The sequence below is a fragment of the Drosophila elegans genome, unplaced genomic scaffold (genome assembly GCF_018152505.1).
Source record: "Drosophila elegans isolate 14027-0461.03 unplaced genomic scaffold, ASM1815250v1 contig_476, whole genome shotgun sequence".
Lineage (NCBI taxonomy): Eukaryota > Metazoa > Arthropoda > Insecta > Diptera > Drosophilidae > Drosophila > Drosophila elegans.
The window spans coordinates 9464172-9482630 of record NW_024545863.1 but is presented as its reverse complement, the minus strand read 5'-3'; the positions used below and the strand labels follow the sequence as shown (position 1 = coordinate 9482630).

The 18459-nt window shown below is 39.4% G+C and overlaps 3 protein-coding genes across 5 annotated transcripts in view; 1 reads left to right on the top strand and 2 right to left on the bottom strand.

Annotated features, from left to right (window-relative positions):
- Positions 1–2238: 2238 nt before the first annotated feature.
- Positions 2239–7555, bottom strand: LOC108141235 (transcription termination factor 2). The gene is made up of 5 exons (XM_017264491.2): positions 7134–7555; positions 6614–7078; positions 6164–6552; positions 3405–4712; positions 2239–3347 (listed from the first exon to the last, which is right to left on the bottom strand). The coding sequence occupies exons 1-5, from the start codon at positions 7144–7146 to the stop codon at positions 2469–2471; spliced, it is 3054 nt and encodes a 1017-aa protein (XP_017119980.1). The 5' UTR covers positions 7147–7555; the 3' UTR covers positions 2239–2468.
- Positions 7556–8321: 766 nt separating this feature from the next.
- Positions 8322–14563, top strand: LOC108141090 (transcription termination factor 2). The gene is made up of 5 exons (XM_017264289.2): positions 8322–8462; positions 8530–9686; positions 11096–11420; positions 11577–12433; positions 13698–14563. Exons 1-5 carry the CDS (start codon positions 8393–8395, stop codon positions 14466–14468), a joined length of 3180 nt encoding a protein of 1059 aa, XP_017119778.1. The 5' UTR covers positions 8322–8392; the 3' UTR covers positions 14469–14563.
- A 78-nt stretch (positions 14564–14641) lies between these two features.
- The window catches only part of LOC108141091 (protein doublesex), a 62133-nt gene continuing 58315 nt past the window's right edge, over positions 14642–18459 (bottom strand). For all 3 annotated transcript variants that reach the window (XM_017264294.2, XM_017264290.2, XM_017264292.2), the window contains one exon: positions 14642–15571. In XM_017264294.2, coding sequence (XP_017119783.1) covers positions 15501–15571 — 71 coding nt within the window. In that variant the 3' untranslated portion in view covers positions 14642–15500. The remainder of the gene's footprint in view (positions 15572–18459) is intronic.

Below are 18459 nucleotides of genomic sequence, written 5' to 3'. Positions count from 1 at the left end.
AAATTTTTGGTTGGTATATATTTATTCGTTCAACATCTGCCGATACCAAATAGACTTTCCAACCTTTCAAACTTTATACGGTAAATAGATGTCAGATTTTTGATGAGTTAAAATTAATATTTTTAATATTACGGTTTTTTTTTATATGAGCTTTATGACATAGTCGTCCGATTTGAATCAAATTTAAAACGTAATTCTTAAAAAAGAAACCATTACTTAATACAGAAAAACTGACTACAAAAATTTTAAAACAGTTGTTATTTTTTTTTTTCGATTGTTCCTATGGGAGCTATATGCTATAGTCGTCCGCTCCGGATCGTTCCGACTTATGTACTAGCTGCAAAGAAGGAAAACTTTTGGGAAAGTTTAATGCAGATAGCTTTAAAATTGAGAGACTAGTTTGCGTAGAAACGGACGGACAGACGGACATGGCTAGATCGACTCTACTAGTGATGCTGATCAAGAATATATATAGTTTATAGGGTCGGAAACGTCTTCTAACTGCGTTGCAAACTTCTGACTGAAATTATATTACCCTCTGCAAGGGTATAATAAAAATATTGTACAAAATAAATAAAGAGCAACAAATTTTTGGTTGGTATTTATTTATTTGTTCAACATTTGTCGAATAGACTTTTCAAGCTTTTAAACTGTTTAGGTAAATTGATATCCGATTTTTTGTTGAGTTAAAGTTAATATTTTTAGTATTTCGGTTTTTTTATGTGAGCTATATGACATAGTCGTCCGATTTAAATCAAATTTAAAACGTAATTCTTAAAAAAGAAACCATCACTAAATATCGAAAAACTAACTAAACATAGGACGGACGGACAGACGGACATGGCTAGAGCGACTCTGCTAGTGATGCTGATCAAGAATATATATACTTCATAGGATCGGAAATGTCTCCTTCACTGCGTTGCAAACTCCTGACTAAAATCATAAAATTCTCTGCAAGGGTAAACAAATAAACGGATCAAAATTTTAAAAAATTTACGGTTTCGGGTTGTTGTATTGCCTGCTCTACAGAAATATAGATTTCTGATTTTAATTTTTGGACATGAAATGCGGCTGTGGCTGAGTTTTCCGACCATTTGATACCCGTTACCCAGCTAACAAATTTCAGACTAAATATTCGCAAAACAAAACAAACAATGTCTGTGTGGCGTCAGAAGATTTAATTACTTAATAACTTATATGATAACAGGTCGGTTTCCGATCAATAACTCAGAGTGACGTGACAGACTTTCACGATTTGTGGATGTTAAAGTTTATTTAAAAATAAATAATGGCAGCTATATAAAATCGTTGTCCGAATTTTATATAACTAAAATCTTAATTTTTGAATTTTGAAATAGCAAACCATTGTACCGAACTATATTAAAATCAATTGAGAAAACGAGAGACTAAAATCGTAATTTTAATATATTAAACTATTTCTATATGCCAATTTTAAAGCAAATTGAAAAAACTGCGAAGTTAAAATTTTTTTTTTTATTTTTATGATTGTGTCAATAGGAGCTATATGACAAAGTCTTCAGATTTTAACAAAATTATTTAATCTTTATTAAAAAGTGTACAAAAAAAGGAAAAACAGCGAAGCTATAATTTTTTGTCATATATTTTTCCGATTGTTCATATGGAACCTATAAAATATAGTCGTTCGATCTGGCCCATTCCGACTTGCTTACAACCTACAACAGAAAGACAACTTTTGGGAAAGTAGCCTTACAACTTAGAGACTAATTTGCGTAGAAAAGGACGGATAGACGGATTGGAATATATATATTTAAAATATTTGTTGTTGTAGCTAAGCAAATTAGAAATACTGTGTTTTAAAGTGTTTGGATTCGAAATGATATATAACCAAATAAGTCAAAAAAACAAGATATACGCAAAATTCTTTGAAAACAATCAATTTATCGGAATTCACCCGATTGTTCTTATGGCAACTATAATATATAGTAGTGCGATCGTCCAGATTTTCATATATACAAATAAGGATGTAGTCAATTGATTTTGATCAAATATTTAGGAATTGGGTTTAAACACTGGTTTTGGCGAAAATCAGCGATTTATACTTTGTGCAGCTATAGGATAAAGACGTCCGATCTTGGCCGATTTCTTCTTCCCAATTTTATTAATTTAAAAGTTTTTATATGCACTAAATAAAGTTTAGCTTTGGGTGTTATATTTGAATTAAACTCTTAAACAAATTGAAAACACAATAATGAACACTTTTTAAATGGCAACAGAAAAATATATTATATTCTTATTAAACGCATGTAAATACTTTAGTGGTTCTTAAAGCACATTTAATGTGCAGACGAAGTGACCGATTAAACTAGAGGTTACATAACTTTATATGATGTCTGGTTTTTAAAAATAAGTGAAACTAAAAACGTTTTAAATTAAATAAAAAATGACAACTTCCTAAATGAATAACAAACGAAATAAAATCTTTGATTTCACATTGAGAACAGTTTCTTGAGCTCCGCGAGGTTGAGTCCACCGCCACCACGAGCGGACACTCCTCCCTCTTCCTCGGGCAGCACCACTTTGGCAATTTCCAACTTGTAATCCTGTAGCGCCTTGATGCGCTGCTCCACAGTGTCCAGGCACATATAGCGATAAATGAAGGTGGGCTTGCACTGACCATATCGATAAATACGATCCTGAGCCTGCCGCTCCAGCTGGGGATTCCAATGGAGGTCCACCATGAGCATATGGTTGGCAACGTTGAGATTCAGGCCTACTCCGCCAGCAGTGAGCGAGAGCAGGAGAACCCGCTTGTCATTATCGGCACTAAAGTCTCGCAACACGATCTCGCGTTCTTTGGCGCACAGCTGGCCATTAAAGTCAAGCGTTTCCCACGACTGATCCTGCAGACGCTTTCGGATGATAGCTAGATAGCTGATCCACTGTGATGTAACTATGATCTTGTCGTTGGTACCCGTGAGCAGCTCCTCCAGCTTATCAATGACAAGCTTTAGTTTGGCAGACGAGCGTTTGAACTCGAAAATAGGATTCTGAGGACTAAGAAGCTTCAGAGCCCTTGCCGCATCTAATGGATTAGCTGAAGAACTGCTTGATAATTGTTCATCTCCCATATCCCATGGCACAATCTCTTCTTTAATGCCTTCGTTCTCATTTTTTACTTCATTCGTCCGGGCAACGCTTGTCCTGGGAACGCTATCATCCTGGTCAAAGAAATCCTCATCATCAGCGGGTTGATCATATTTGTCCAACTCCGCAAGTACATCCATCTTAAGCTGGCCCTCCTCCACATCTGTGGCGTCAACCCTTATGTTGTGCACATCTTCAGCAGTCATGGAACCACAAAGCATCTGGCGAAAGATGAAAGTTTAATTAAATATTCTCTAAGCTATTCTAACAATACCTACCCCAAGCATTAGACCCGGGTGGCAACAGAATTGTCGCAAGCGCAGCAGTAGCACCAGGATAACTATACCCTTGATCTTAGCTTTCGGATTGTAGCCAAGCGATCTCAAGAATCTATGGTAGATCTCTGTGTACTTGGCCTCAAAAATGTCCTTAATAAACTGAGGTGTCGCTTCCAGCGAATAATAGTTTAAATCGCTGTTGCCCTTCTCGCGTTGCAGCAGAAACTGCGTGAAGATTTTTTGCGAGATGGCAGACAGGATCTGGTACACAGCCATTTCCGGCTCCGAGAGCTGCACACAGATTAGTTCAACCCTTAGAGGGGGCAGGGCAGGCATGTCTCCCGAATCCTGGAGCTGTTGCTTCGTCCTGCGCAGCATTAGAGGTTTGATAATGAAGTTCAGTCGGCGGTGGGCGTGCATGCCTTCGTTTAAGTACCTCTTCCACTGCTGGAGGTCGCGAAAGTTGGGTACTTCCAGAAAGCGAAGCAGGGCGAACACGTCGATGGCACGATTCTGGACAGGAGTGCCGGTTAAGGCCCAATGGCAACGGGCTTTCAGTTGGCACACGGAACTGCAGCAACTGGTCTTCACATTTCGAATGATGTGCGCCTCGTCGAGGATCACACGGTTCCAGCGGACGGCAAACAACAGGGATCTGTTCCCAAATCTCTTGTACTCGCTCATCAAGACATTGTACGAAGTAATAACTAAATCATAGCTTCTGAACACTTCTAGCCCGATCTCACGGCGGTTGGCTCCGTGGAAGGTCAACACCTTGATGGCATTCAGTGCCACCTTGGTCAACACTTCCTGGGCCCACTGGCACATCACGCTCATGGGACACACAACCAGTGTGTCCGCCGTGGGAACAGTTGCCAGGTTCTCCTCTTCTTCATCTGAACTGAAAACCACTGTTTCGGGCGCTTGGCATTCGCGCTTCACTGGCGGTTCGTACGCCTCTTTCTCCTCTTCGGACTCTTCTTCATCATCGAAAATACGAAATTTTGGCATTTTCTTTGTCTTAAATCGATTGAACTCTTGGGTCCACTTTTGCTCCAGGGAACGCTGCTTATCCGCCCGTTTTTTGTTTTTAGTTTCCTGTGCAGCCAGCACCAGGGCAATCATACTCAGGGTCTTGCCCAGACCCATGTCGTCGGCCAAAATTCCGCCAGAGATCTTCTGCCGCTCACGGAACTGCATCCATTTCAGGCCTGCCTGCTGATGCTTCAACAGTCGCACCATTAGAAGGGCAGGCTGCTTCTCCAAGTCATCGGTCGCAGGAGTGGGCTCCGAAGGCTCATACAGCGTCTAAAATATATATATAATATATAATATATAGAACATGAAAGAAAAGAGGTAAGTGTGAATCTACAATTTATCCTTTGCTATTTCTTAAGCTATCGAATTTTACATTTGCGGGACCCAAAACATTTTTCAACTTTTATTTATTTGGCAAATTCTTGAACCTAGGTAACTGTCTAGTATGCGGGCAGTGATTTCTTAAGAAGTCATGTGAAAAGATGATCAATTTATAACTACATAGTTTGTGTAAATCTTAAGAAATTGAGAGCCAAGATTCTAAAGTTTCCAAATTCAGCTGTAGTTTATTGATTTGAAAACCCTGAATAACTAAAAAATTAAATTTACTTTTTTTTAAATCTTATTATTCATATCCGATGTCAAAAATGTTTTATTTAAACACATACATATGTAGACTTTATCAATGAACAAAAAACCAAGCGTGCTATTTAGCAAAAAATCCGATTTTTTCCTGCTGCTTGCAATTTTTTTTTCACGGCGAATTTATTGTTCAATTTCGCGAGTTTGATTTCGTTTTGCATTTTTTTCTATCTTCCTTATTTAAGCATTACAAAAAACTTAATTGCCAATTTCATTTGTCCATCGAGGCAGTTATACTTGACAATTCTTAACTCTTAGAATTTGTAATATATTGATAGCGAAAGAAAAGACTTTATGTAAAATTGTAGCAATTGGTTGAAAAGTAAACTCTTTTTATAGAAAAAACCATAGTTTTAAAATTCGATTTAAAACTTTCCCCCGGCCCAATGTAGCAATTCTTTTCAAACTTCAAATGCTAGACGGGACCTTTCTTTCAGTTCTCCCATTAAGTCGGTTTTTTTGTAAATGTTTACAGATCGTTTAAATTTATTTCCCAATTTAAGATAATAAGGCCTTTGACGACTCCATTTTGTGTAAAAAAAAAACAATGTTGTTTTAATTTTTTTTTTTTGGTTGGGGAATATTTTGGATTTTTTGAATATATATTCTTTGTCAGCATCACTAGGATTGTCGATCTAGACGTGTCCGTCTATCCGTTCTTTTCTACGCAACACTAGTCTATTAGTTTTAAAACTTTCTGAATAAAACTGGGAGCTGTATGCTATAGTCGTCCGGTCCGGCTCTTTGCAACTTCTACTAATTGTTTTAAAACTGATGGGCTAGCTTGCGTAGAAACAAGTGGACAAACAATCGGACATGGCTAGATGTACCCTCCTAATGTATAATTATACATTATATACATTATATATTTATAGGGTCGGAAATGACTATAATACCCTCTGCAAGGGTATAACAAAATGAACTAATAACTAAAGGGATAAGTGAAACCTAAGTGAATTTCAAATTTGGAAACCTATTTCAGATACACAAACCATTTTTTTAATATATAAACTAAGAAAGTCTATAATAGGCTAAATTTCTTTTACCGTATAGTCTAAAAAACGAGATAATTTATGTACCTTCAGACTGTCGATAATGTTGCTCTTGTGCTGATAAAACTCGGCAGAAGTGTGCTTGGCTTTGTGGCGATAGCGGTTCAGACCGGAATACAAGTTGGACCAACGGGGCTGTTCGATCTGCTCGGCCTCCTCCTTGATCCTGTTGGCCGACTGATCCTCATGGACGCGCAGCGTGTCCAGAAACTCCCCCAATGCCTCTAGGCGCCCATTGAGTTTATCCAGGCGCAATTTCAGGTCGAGGAGCTCCTCGTTGGTGGAGCCATTCTCTTCCAGCTGGCGCTGCAGTTGCTCCATGCCCAGCATATTCTGCACCAGCTGATCGATCTGCTTCTTTTTTTCAGAATATTCCGAAGCGCTGACGAATATAGCACCTGCATTGCTTGCGTATTCTGTTGGTAAAATGAGACTAGGTAAGAATAAATGCATCTATGTATAAATCCACCCGCTTACCACTGGTCAATTCTTGACCATCGTCGTTTGTCGCCTGCTGGTCGAAAATGTCATCAGAACTGTCGGTCAATTTGTCGAATGTCTGATCACGGTTGCTGTTGTCTTCCAATGAAGATGAAATGTCCATGTGGTGAAGCGAAGAGTTTCCAAAACTAAACAAGGAATCATTTAGGTTTCTGATCGCTGCTGAACTGCAACAGGGCGGCGAATCAGATCTCGCATACACGTTTTTTGGCTCTGAAAGCTGATTAGTTGGCGGCAGCTGGTTGCTAATTTCCTTAGAGCTGTCGGTCAAGTTAAGGACTGTCTCATTTTGGACACTGCCGTTGTCTTCCAACGAAGAGGAGATGTCCATATCATGAAACAAAGAGTTTTTAAAACCACACGAGGAATTATTTATGTTTCCGATCGCTGCTGAACTGGAGCATGGCGGCGAACCCAATCTCGCGTACGGACTTTGTGACTCTGAAATCCAATCAATGTTAGTGTCTTGTTATTGAATATTTGATTGGGTACTTACTATCTGGAGCCATTTCTTTATAAAAACATTGATGTAATATAGCTTAAACACTTTCGAACAAGTCCGCGGGCAGTGTTGGTAACTGTCGCCTCGCCTTGCAGTGCAGTCTATCGAATGGCGTTTCGATAGCTGAAAACAGATGATATATTTTGTTCACACAAAGCACAATCCGTCCACAATCCATAAGTTCTGTTCCCACAGACATGCTGAAAAAAGACATTGGCGGTAGACGGTGACTGTCTGAATTGTATTTCACTTTTTCACCGTCTCTTCCAAAGAATACTGTAATGTGCATATAATTTTAGGCTTTGCCGTGCCAAAAATTTTCCTATAGGGCTAGATCAGGGGTGCATTAAGCTGTCTTATGGCAGTGCATTTACCAACACATTTAAAAAGTTTAGGAAAGGAAGTAAAGAAATCAGTTTTGAGCTGAGGAAAAGACAAAATCAAATTTCATTTGACTGAAATTGTTTTTGGCTTCAACCAGCTGTTTTAGTGGTGGCCCTAACGATATATCGTTAACTATCGGTCGTCAAAACATAAACAAAGTCAACAGTTCAACCATCTATGTTTATGTTTTGCTTTCTGGAAATCGGAGTTTTAAACTTGTTCAAAATCACAATAGTTTTCAAAACCGAAACAATATATCTCATTAGTCCGTCAAAGTCCGGCAAAGTTGAACGGCGGACTGCCACCTTTCCACACAGTCCATCCGTTGCAAACCATTGGAATTTTTAACAAATGTGAAACTCCGATTTCCACAGAGCACGTCCACCTTCCACCTTCCGATTTTAGCTTCAATTGCTGTGGTTTGTCAAAACGTAAACAAGGTCAACAGGTCAAACATCTTTGTTTATGTTTTGATGAGGTGCAGCCGTTAAGGTCAGTTGAAATCGGATAGTGGATGTGCTTTGTGGAAACCGGAGTTTCACTTTTTTAAAAAATGCCAACGGTGTTTCAGGGATAGACTGCGTGGAACGAGGGCTGCACGGCAGAAACACCGGCAAAATTAGTCCGTCAAATTTTAACGGCGGACTAATTGGGAAGTTTTTGAAACGGCAAAACCTTATGGACCATCCCTTCAACGGATGGTGGAAATTGGATGGATATCTGTGGAAATACCCTGTAAAGTTCATTCTTGCAATGTATCGATATTTGATGGCAATATTTTGGATGGGTGGCATCTCTGTTCGTGGTGTCATTATAAATTAAATGGCGCTGAGTTGCAAGCATTTTTTGTAAATTAATATTTGGTAAAAATGTCAAGTGAAAGTGAGCAGTACTTCAGCCACGAAGAGGAGGATTCGGTGGTCAACAACACAAGTTCAAGTTAGTAATTGGTGGTGAGAACTGAATGTAGTTAATTAGCTATTTCTTTACATTCCATGCGACCTAGTCCGATCAAGCAAATCTTCGCATCTCAGCAGCCAAAATAGCAAAGGCGCTGGCACGTTTATAGATGAAACGGATACTGAGCCGGAGGATTCCCGGCTGGTGGAGCAGTCGGAAGAATCAGAAGAGACCGGGACCGGTGAGTCGGCGGAATCTGAGGAATCTGAGGAAGCCAGTACATCGGAGGACGAGAGCGTTAACCCGCCAGCCAAGAGCACCAAAAAGAAAAGGCTCCGGCCTCTGGGAATCCCCTCCGATACCGAAGAAAGTGATGAGGAGCTGGAACAGCGCGCCCTCTCTCCCTGCACCCGAATGAGCATCACGGGGGTGCGACCCCAGGATCTCAGCGACGGCGACAGCGAGATCGAGTACAACGATGAGGAGCCGCAGACTCTACAGGCAGCCGCTGTAGGAGATGGCGTGCCGCGCTACACCACTCAATTCGCCGGCAACATCCAAGAGGCCCTGCACTCAACCCTCGGGGCTGCGGATCCAGATTCTCCGGATGAGTCCAGCAGTAGTGATGTCCTTATACTCAGCAACAAGGAGACGCCTATTGAAATATCGTCCAGCACGGATGAAGACGCCGCCAACAACAAGGAAAACATTCCCGGTTCTCGTTTAGTGCGTTCATCCAGATCATACTCGCCCAGAAGCAGCGCAGGTGCTCTGGGGACCAGTAAGAATCTCAGCCAGCCCACTATTCTGGCGGCCCTCAAGCAAAAAACACCGCCCGTCGCCCAACGCTATTTGGGGGTGAAGAGTGAAGAACAGCAGGTGGTCAGCCCGGAGGTCTACGAGGACGAGATGCGCAAGCTGGCTGAGAAGCGTACCCAGCTTAGCGAAGCAGAGAAGTTGTTCGAGAAGGTGGCCCACAAGCTGCCCGACAAGGGCAATCAGATTATGCAGCGCATAGACCGCCTACGCAAAGACGTCGACATAATTGAGCAAACCACGAACAGACTGAAAGTGGAACCGAGCAAGGTGCCCGTGATCAAGGTGCCGAAACCAATGTTCAATGCACCTCCGGCCCCACAAATCGATACCTTAGACTGGGATGACTTGTCGGCAGAGGTTAACCAGATCAAGCCAGTTTACACGGGCACCCAGGGCATGGCCACGTTCAACAACCAGAAGGCTCTGACTATGGAATCATTGAAGGTTGGCTAAATTATTTGGGTTTCTTATCGTTGGGGAAATGTAGCGATGGTGGAAAACAGTCTTTGCATTATTTTTTTATCTACAGATATTAAAAAAGTAGTTCCTTGAAATTTATTTGAATAATTAATGCAGTGAAGCCAATATACTGAAGATAGGTTTACGTATTTTATTGTTTTAGCAAGAATTAATGTGACAAGACCGTTTGCCAGCTAGATACTTAAAACTTTCGCAATTTGTTTTTTGTGCGTACGCAGATCAAGTTACATTGGAACAATCAGGTCAGAATTGTTAAATTTCAATGTTTTTATACCCATTATTCTGGAAAAGGTTATATTGTATTCGTTGTTGATCGAAATCAACATTTGTCTGGTCGTCCAAGGGAACGTCGAGATCTTGGTAACTTTAAAAGGCCTCTGGTTTTTGGATTTAAAAGCATTCCAAATCAAACCTCTGTTTTAGAAGTTATTATCATAAATGTACATTTTTGGATATTTGAAAACACCACCACCTCTCCTAAAACCCGATCGTTACGAAAATGTTATAGTCGGTGCACTCGACAGTAGCGTTCCTTCTAGTTTTTATTTCTTAATATGAATGGTTTCTGCCATCTATTTATCGTACTAATCATACGATTATTTTTGACGATTTTTTGCGCAATGGAAAAGATAGATTCTTAAAAGTTTAAAAATCTTATTTTTACATGTGTACACTGATCATGCTTTAAAATGTTGCGGTCGGACATTTATATCAAATATTAAAAATTCCGTTCTTGTCTTTAATTTGTAAAACGAATAGTACAATCTATATAGCTTAAAAACCAGATATTTAAAAAATAAACTTTTTAAGTGTACATTTTTTTGTTTTTTGAGGGCCACTAGGTTGAGAGACTTTAATTCATTCGAAATACTTATTTTTGTTTTGTTAAATTTTATTAATTTTCTTTTAATATATCTTTTTTTTGTTTGGACAAACCAAACTTCGGTATACCTTGATTGCTATTATCTACCGAACTTGTTTTTAATTACAATTTATATAAAAATCTTAAACAGCGCACAAATAATATTTATTATAACTTAATAAGCTAAAATTATGATAAAACGATCTTTTCTAATTTTTTGTGCTATATTTTGCTTTTACCCTTTCGGTTAATAAGGCTAAAATGTTTAAAAATGACCAAAGACTGCATTCCTCACTTGCTGATTTCTTACCCTTTTTTTTTTGTTCATTTGTGATGAGTCAGAACGGATATCTGATTGGCATGCTCATATTTGGGGGTCGCTGGGCACGAGTTACTGTGCGGCGGCTGTCCAAGAGCAGGCGAAGATTAAGGATTCGAAACCTGAATTCGTGATACTGGAAAACCCATTTCCTTAAGTAGAGGACATTGCGTCTAATGACTGTCTTTGTAGGACCTGCATGGCTCGCTGAAGGATTGCCCCGGACCCGAAGTGCTGGCGGAGGACCCGAAAGGCCTAAAAGTCGCACTGATGGACCACCAAAAGCACGCCCTAGCCTGGATGTCATGGCGCGAACGTCAGGCTACTCGCGGCGGAATCCTGGCAGACGACATGGGCTTGGGCAAGACGCTGACCATGATCTCATCGGTGCTGGCATGCAAGAATCGCCAGGAGAGGGACCAGAGGGAAGACCAAAGTAGCGGCAGCGACCCTGATGATGATAAGAATCAAAAACGAAAAAGTGCCGCCGGATGGACCTCCAAAGGACGCAAGGACAGTAAGTGTCATTACCACGACTTCTAAGAATGTAGTATACGTTTTTTTTTTGAAGTTTTTATCTTTTAGAAACAACGAACTGATTAACTCCTTAAAGTATTTAATCTGCATTGCGACTTTATTAATTGATTTGTGGTTTATTGTACAACATTTTCAGCTCACAAGGGTGGCACTTTGGTGGTGTGCCCGGCCAGCTTGCTGCGTCAGTGGGAGAGCGAGGTGGAATCCAAGGTGTCGCGTCACAAGCTAACCGTTTGCGTGCACCACGGTAACAACCGGGAGACCAAGGGCAAGCACCTTCGTACCTACGATATTGTGGTGACAACCTACCAAATTGTAGCCCGCGAGCACAAGAACTTGAGTGCCGTGTTCGGTGTCAAGTGGCGCCGGATCATTCTGGATGAAGCGCATGTGGTGCGCAACCACAAGTCACAGTCGTCTGTGGCAGTCAGTGATTTGCGGGGCAAATATCGTTGGGCCCTGACTGGCACTCCAATCCAAAACAAGGAGCTTGATGTGTATGCGCTGTTAAAGTTCCTTCGTTGCCATCCGTTCGACGATTTAAACACGTGGAAGAAGTGGATTGACAACAAGAGCGCCGGGGGGCAGAACCGCCTCAATCTGCTGATGAAGTCGATCATGCTGAGGCGCACCAAGGCTCAGCTGCAGTTGGAGGGCAAACTCAGTAGCTTGCCCAAAAAGGAAATGCGCCTCACAGAGATCTCGCTGGGCACCGAAGAAATGAATGTTTACCAAACGGTGATGACGTATTCCAGGACTCTTTTCGCCCAGTTTCTGCATCAGCGCGCCGAAAGGGAAACGGATTTTAATTACAGAAGTGAGGCCAATAAGCCAACCTACAATCAAATTAAGGATCCCAATGGGGCCTACTACAAAATGCACGAAAAGTTCTCCAGAATGGCAGGCAGCAAAAAGGAGGTCAAATCTCATGATATTCTTGTGCTTTTGCTGCGTCTGCGACAGATTTGCTGTCATCCCGGTCTAATCGATGCGGTGAGTTTAGTTTGAAAAATAACCAAATTAAAGATTATGTTTGTAAAAAATTTCCAAAAAATTTCTGTAAGGTGAATTATAAGAAATATAATATTTTCTTATTCTGAAGAAGGCCTTACAGTCCGTCGTTCTGTTCGGTGAACTTGACTCGTTCATTTGAAAAGTTTCAACACAATTGAAACAAATTTTTAACAAAAAAGCAAGCAAGCTTTGGCAAACCAAATCTTATATACCCTTGCAGCTATTGCAAAAATGTAATATTCTTTGAAACATCTAAATTTCGATTTATTTGCGTTTACGTTTAAAAACAAAAGTTATTCAATCATTCCTATGGCAGCTATATGAAATCGTTTTCCGATTTGAATAAAATTAAAACCGTTATTCTAAATTATTAGACCATTACTAACACCAAAAAAAAAAAAATTTTTTTAAAAATAGAGAAGTTAAAATTTGTTTTTTTAAAAAAAAATTAGAAAAACAAAGAAAGTTATAATTTTGTTTCGTTTTTTTTCCCCGATCCGGTTCGTTCCCACTTAAATACTGCCTGCAATAGGAAAACAATTTTTGGGAAAGTTTCATGCATCTGCATGTCCATCCGTCGGTTTCGACGCAAGCTAGTCTCTCATTCCCAAAAGTTGTCTTTCTATTGCAGGCAGTATAAAGGTCGAAACGAGCTGGATCGGACGACTAAAGCATATACATAGCTCCCATTAGAACAATCAAAAAAATATTTGAACAAAATTAAAACTTTGCCGTTGTTTTCAGTAAAATTTTTAGGAATTATGGCTTAAATTTCTAAAAATCGTTCGACTTTATCATTGAGCTAATGATGGGAACAATCGGAATGTTAAAACAAAATAAATACAAAAATGTAACTTCTCTATTTTTTTTATTTTTTGTTTTTTATATTCTTTTGGACATAGTAATACAGTAATACAATTCAGATGTACGCTTCTAGTTTTATTGAGATCGGAAAACGATCTCATATAGCTGCCATAGGAACCATCGAACAATTGAGCTTAAAATCATCAAAGCTTCATTGTTTTTAAACATATACGCATAAAAATCGAAATTTAAAAGTTTTCAAGAACTTTTAATTTTTGAATAGTTGTTTTCTTTCATGTTTGATTTTAAAAATAATCGATATTATTCGTTATATAAAATACCACAGTTTTGTTATAGATTCAAGTTTATATAGATATATATAATTTTTGTTTTAAAACATTGAACCGTATTAACTTATTGCCCAAAATTTTATTTTCAGATGCTAGATGGAGAGGAGACCCAGAACATGGGCGCTGAGAGTGACAGCGATTCGCCGGAAATCGACTTGCTGGCGCAGCTCAACAAACTGGCCATTACCGACACCTCTACTGAGGCTCAGCCTTCTGGTTTTGGGGGAGGCGGTGAAGATGACGCTGGCCCTCCATTGGGGGCAGATGAAGCTCGCATCGCCAAGGCCTCCAAGAATGTGATGAAACGCAGCAATCCGGTATTTGATCTAAAACGTCCCTCTTCCAAAATCACAAAGGTGATTGACATACTTAAGTCAAACATTCTGATGGGCTCGGACGATAAAGCCATAGTGGTATCGCAGTGGACTTCGGTGCTTGAAATTCTGCGTGAATTTTTGAACAGGGATAGAGTTCCGACCTTGTCCCTGAACGGAGCCGTTCCGGTGAAAAGCCGTCAGGATATAGTAAATCAGTTCAACGATCCGAACAACCAACACCGCATTCTTTTGCTCTCCCTCACCGCTGGCGGTGTGGGCTTGAACCTGATTGGTGCCAATCACCTTCTACTCTTGGATCTTCATTGGAATCCCCAGTTGGAAGCGCAGGCCCAGGACCGCATTTACCGCGTTGGTCAAAAGAAAGACGTTATCATCTATAAGTTCATGTGCGTGGACACTGTTGAGCAGCGGATCAAAGCCTTACAGGATAAGAAATTGGAACTGGCCAACGGCGTCCTTACGGGCAATACAGTTAGCTCCAAACTCACTATAGATGACCTTAAAGGTCTTTTTGGAATGTGACGTGGCTCTAATTTGGTGCTTTTTTTAGTTAAGTTTATTTACGTTCCGAATTTGCATTACATAAAACAATGCCTTTGCTTTTATTTACAGCAAAATGTTTATTTACGTTTTTATTTCTTTGTTTCGAAGCATTTTTATTAAAATTAACTAGATTACCATTTAAAATGTTTGGTGATTTATAATGAGTTTGTTAAAATTTAAATATGTTCTACTATGTTTTGATATCCTTATTTTATTATTTTGCATCGTTTTTTAAGCAATGGAATTCCACTATAATCTGAATAGCATAACATATTTGGTTTTTGTCAAACTGTACAAAAGAAAACTATAATATATAAAAGAAAAAAAAATAGTATTCTTTTAGATTTAGAAAAGTACGTTACACTACTTCCAGATCAGCCAAATCAGTTCTCACGAAGCTATAATATGCCGCATGCTTCCTTCGCATGGCAGCGCACAGCCGAAGAAAAATATAAAATATTCTCAATAGGAGTTAAATACAATGTGTATGTTTCAAGCTGATGATTTCAATTTGTGTTAATTAATCAATTATATTTTGGGTAGGTTATTGAATAACTTCAAATAAAATGATCTGATAATATCTTCGTTTCTTAAATCGGTTGCTGTACAATAATGATTTTAAATTCAAGTGCTCGTGCCTAAGACTAGAACTGGTTAATGTTAAATTGTGCCTATTTTAGGTTTACATTCTGTGCTGATCGATATTACACTCTTAATTATTTTCTTGCGAGAAACTTGTTAAAAATTAACTGCTTATATACAACACATTAAGAGTTGCTACTGACATCATAAAGCATCATTGCTTATAATAACTCGTCATAGAGCTTAGTTCACAATCTATAAGAATTATATGTGTTTATCTTTATTATTTGAGATCAATTTGAAAAGGTTTTGAGGGGATTACATTTTCATACTCTGGCGATCTGTGATTTTCACCTTTCAATGGAATTGGAATTATGTCAAAGCCTGGTTAGATATTAAATAACATTCTGCGGAGTCTGGGATTTTCTATTACGCTCTGTACGTCGTGATCTTCCATTGTAATGATCTTCTGTGAAGATATTGGTACCAATTAATTATCGCTGTGAAAAGACAAAAACAGAAGAAAAATCTTATTAGTTTGACAAGCCACTGAATATGTATTTGTTTGATTAATTAGTTAGAATTAAGTTTGCATTGTCAATAGTATTAAGCGCTTGTGTGGCATAACAACTATTTTTAATACCAAGGATCCCAGTGTGCCCATATGGGTGCACTGTCTCGACCATAAAATCCATTAAAATCATTGTAATGTCCGACAGTCAGTCAAGTTCAGCCAAGTCGAAGACGACACCGGGCCAAGACCAAGGTATCCTGGGCCAGCTTACCTGCCAAACAGGGGCGCAGTCCGCGTCCTCGGACTCTTAAGCAATGAGCTGCGCTCCGGCGCTCGTAAAAGCAAATTTTATGGCCACCGTTGCCCACGACCAGACCAAGTGGCTGGGATGGAGTGAAATGGGTCGGACTGGTACGGGTTGGAAGCCAGGTCCACACAATATGGGAAGCATCTGGGCCCCGACCCGAGAGCTTGATTTTTATAATGCGAAATGTGATTTTTACGACGCGTTTTAAGATAATGCGGCAGGCGCTGAACCTCGATTCTTGATTCTCGATTCGTTTTGCCTGATTTCTAATTGTCGTAGCCATTTGAGCTCAATATAACACTGAAAACCACTTCTACTACATGAAAAAATGAATAGACAATAAATTGTTAACAAATATATAAGAAAACTAATTTTTTTGACCAAAAATTATAAATAAACATTAATTACAACAAATTGCTGTTTTATTTTACTGGGTTAATTTGTGTTGTTTTGTGTGTAAAAGGAATATTTTAAATGAATACAATAAATATTATAGTTTTATTAAACCAATTAATGGCTTTTCTGACAATCTTTTATATTAAGAAATATGTTCCAATTTTTACCGACTCTGAAACTAAAGCAGTTTTGAAACCTACAGTCCTTAAATGTGAAAATAAGTTTTGTCAATGCTTAAAAGGCATTTTTAAAATGTACAACAATTTAATATACCTCCATGGGACTAATTTTTGTTTTCTTTCCAAAATAAATATAATTAGATTAAGCACAAAACCATTTAACAAACAACAAAAAAAATAAATAAAAGACATTTTAGCCTGCCTACAGAGTACACCCTGTTCTTTGTAATTTTAGAGTTTAGCAGCTTTATGTATTTGTGTTTTTATTTGCAGTACGAAGTTCATTTTTTACGATTGCCACGAAAAAGTTTCCTCTGAAAGAGGAGTAGCTGAAAATGATTCTTGAGCCCTCGAGTTAAGCTGACTGCGGCTCGGTTCGGTTCGTCTCGGATTGGTTTGCTTTGGTTTCTGGTTTTGTATACGCCATACATTATTGTTTATTTTTTAATAATGCGTGTCCACTTAAAACCAAAAACGAAGGGGGAGCGGCGTAACGCGGCATCGGCATCGGCATGGGCATCATAAACACCGAAGGGCGCCCAGCACGCAAGACGTCGAAGAACAATAAACACGAACACCGAAAAACCAATGAATGTGTGAGCGGTCCGAGCCTGAGCCTGAACCGCGGATCGAAAATGCCCTGGAAGTGAAGGAGGAGGAGGAGCTGCCCAATGGGGCAGAAACCGGAGAAAAGTGTCAGGGCGAAATTCGAGCAGCGTAAGCTGAAACTGAAACTGAAACCGAAACCGAAACCTCGATCCGCACTACATAGAGTATAACATTTTTGTTTTTATTCCTTTATTTTGTTGTGTTTTATTTTATGGCTAGCATTGCATTTATTATGGCAGCCCCCGGTTTTCTCAGGCGACGATGATGACTGAGGGCATTAAAAACGGACGGATTTACTCCTTTTAATGGCAACTCAGCGGAAATTAGAAATCGCCGGAAATTGTATGGCAACAATAATATTCATACATTAATTGTATATGACCGAAGTATGATTAACCTTTTGGAGGAGCAAAATCCGGGATAGGACTACAAAGTTGCAGCTTCTGCAAATAATGCGGAAGTCAGAAGTCCAAAGTGTCTTGTTCGTAAAAAAAAAAAAAAACTGATGATGATCAACCAGACAAATCTAATTAAACACTCTTATAACAGAAAATATGCATTTAATGACTGTTTAGACTCGCTGATACTCGATACCCGAAAATTTAAATTTTAAAATAATTAAAAAGGTTTTTTTTTTTAGTTTTAATTTTAGCCAAACCCTTGCTCTAGCTGATGACTGGCGGGGCATAAACATTTTTTGTCATGTTTATGTCACTTTGATGCTTGTGGGGGGCACATAGGACTTGGCGAAGTATTTTTATACCTATACCTATGCCTGTTCGGCTGTTCGGCTGACACTTTTGATGTGCCAAAGCATCAGTCATATTAAACGTGCTCCAACAAATTAGCAGGCGAATATAATTAGACCAAAAGAAGAAAGTCGGTGGGCGTTGGACATTCTCGCAGTGAATTCTCGCAGTGCTGAAAAGGTGGACGACAGGAGGATTGTTGGGGAAAACGAGCGGCGGCAAATGGAAACAAAATATCGTAAAATGGAAACTTATGCATTTATTGCCGTTTTGGCCACGGCAACAAAAGCGGGTTGCAACGGAATTGAAGTGCCATTTGAAAGGATATTTGCTCCTTGTGTGCGTTGCGTTTGTTTCTTAGCGAAATGAAATGGTTTCAGGAACTGCTGCTCCCAGGATCTCCCCAAGGCTCGTAAAAGTTTTCGGTATTGTTTGCCCGCTTTTATGGTTTTGAGTTTTGCCGGAATAATTGTTTGTTGCTGCCGATGCTTCCATCCTTATTTTTTTATTTTTTTTCTGTTTGTCCTTCTTTCTCGTCCGACTCTTTTTAATAAGTTTGATTTGGCAGATCCCCGTCACGGAGTTAAATGAACTTTGCGATAGTTTTACGAGATCCGACTCGACTGTCGACCAT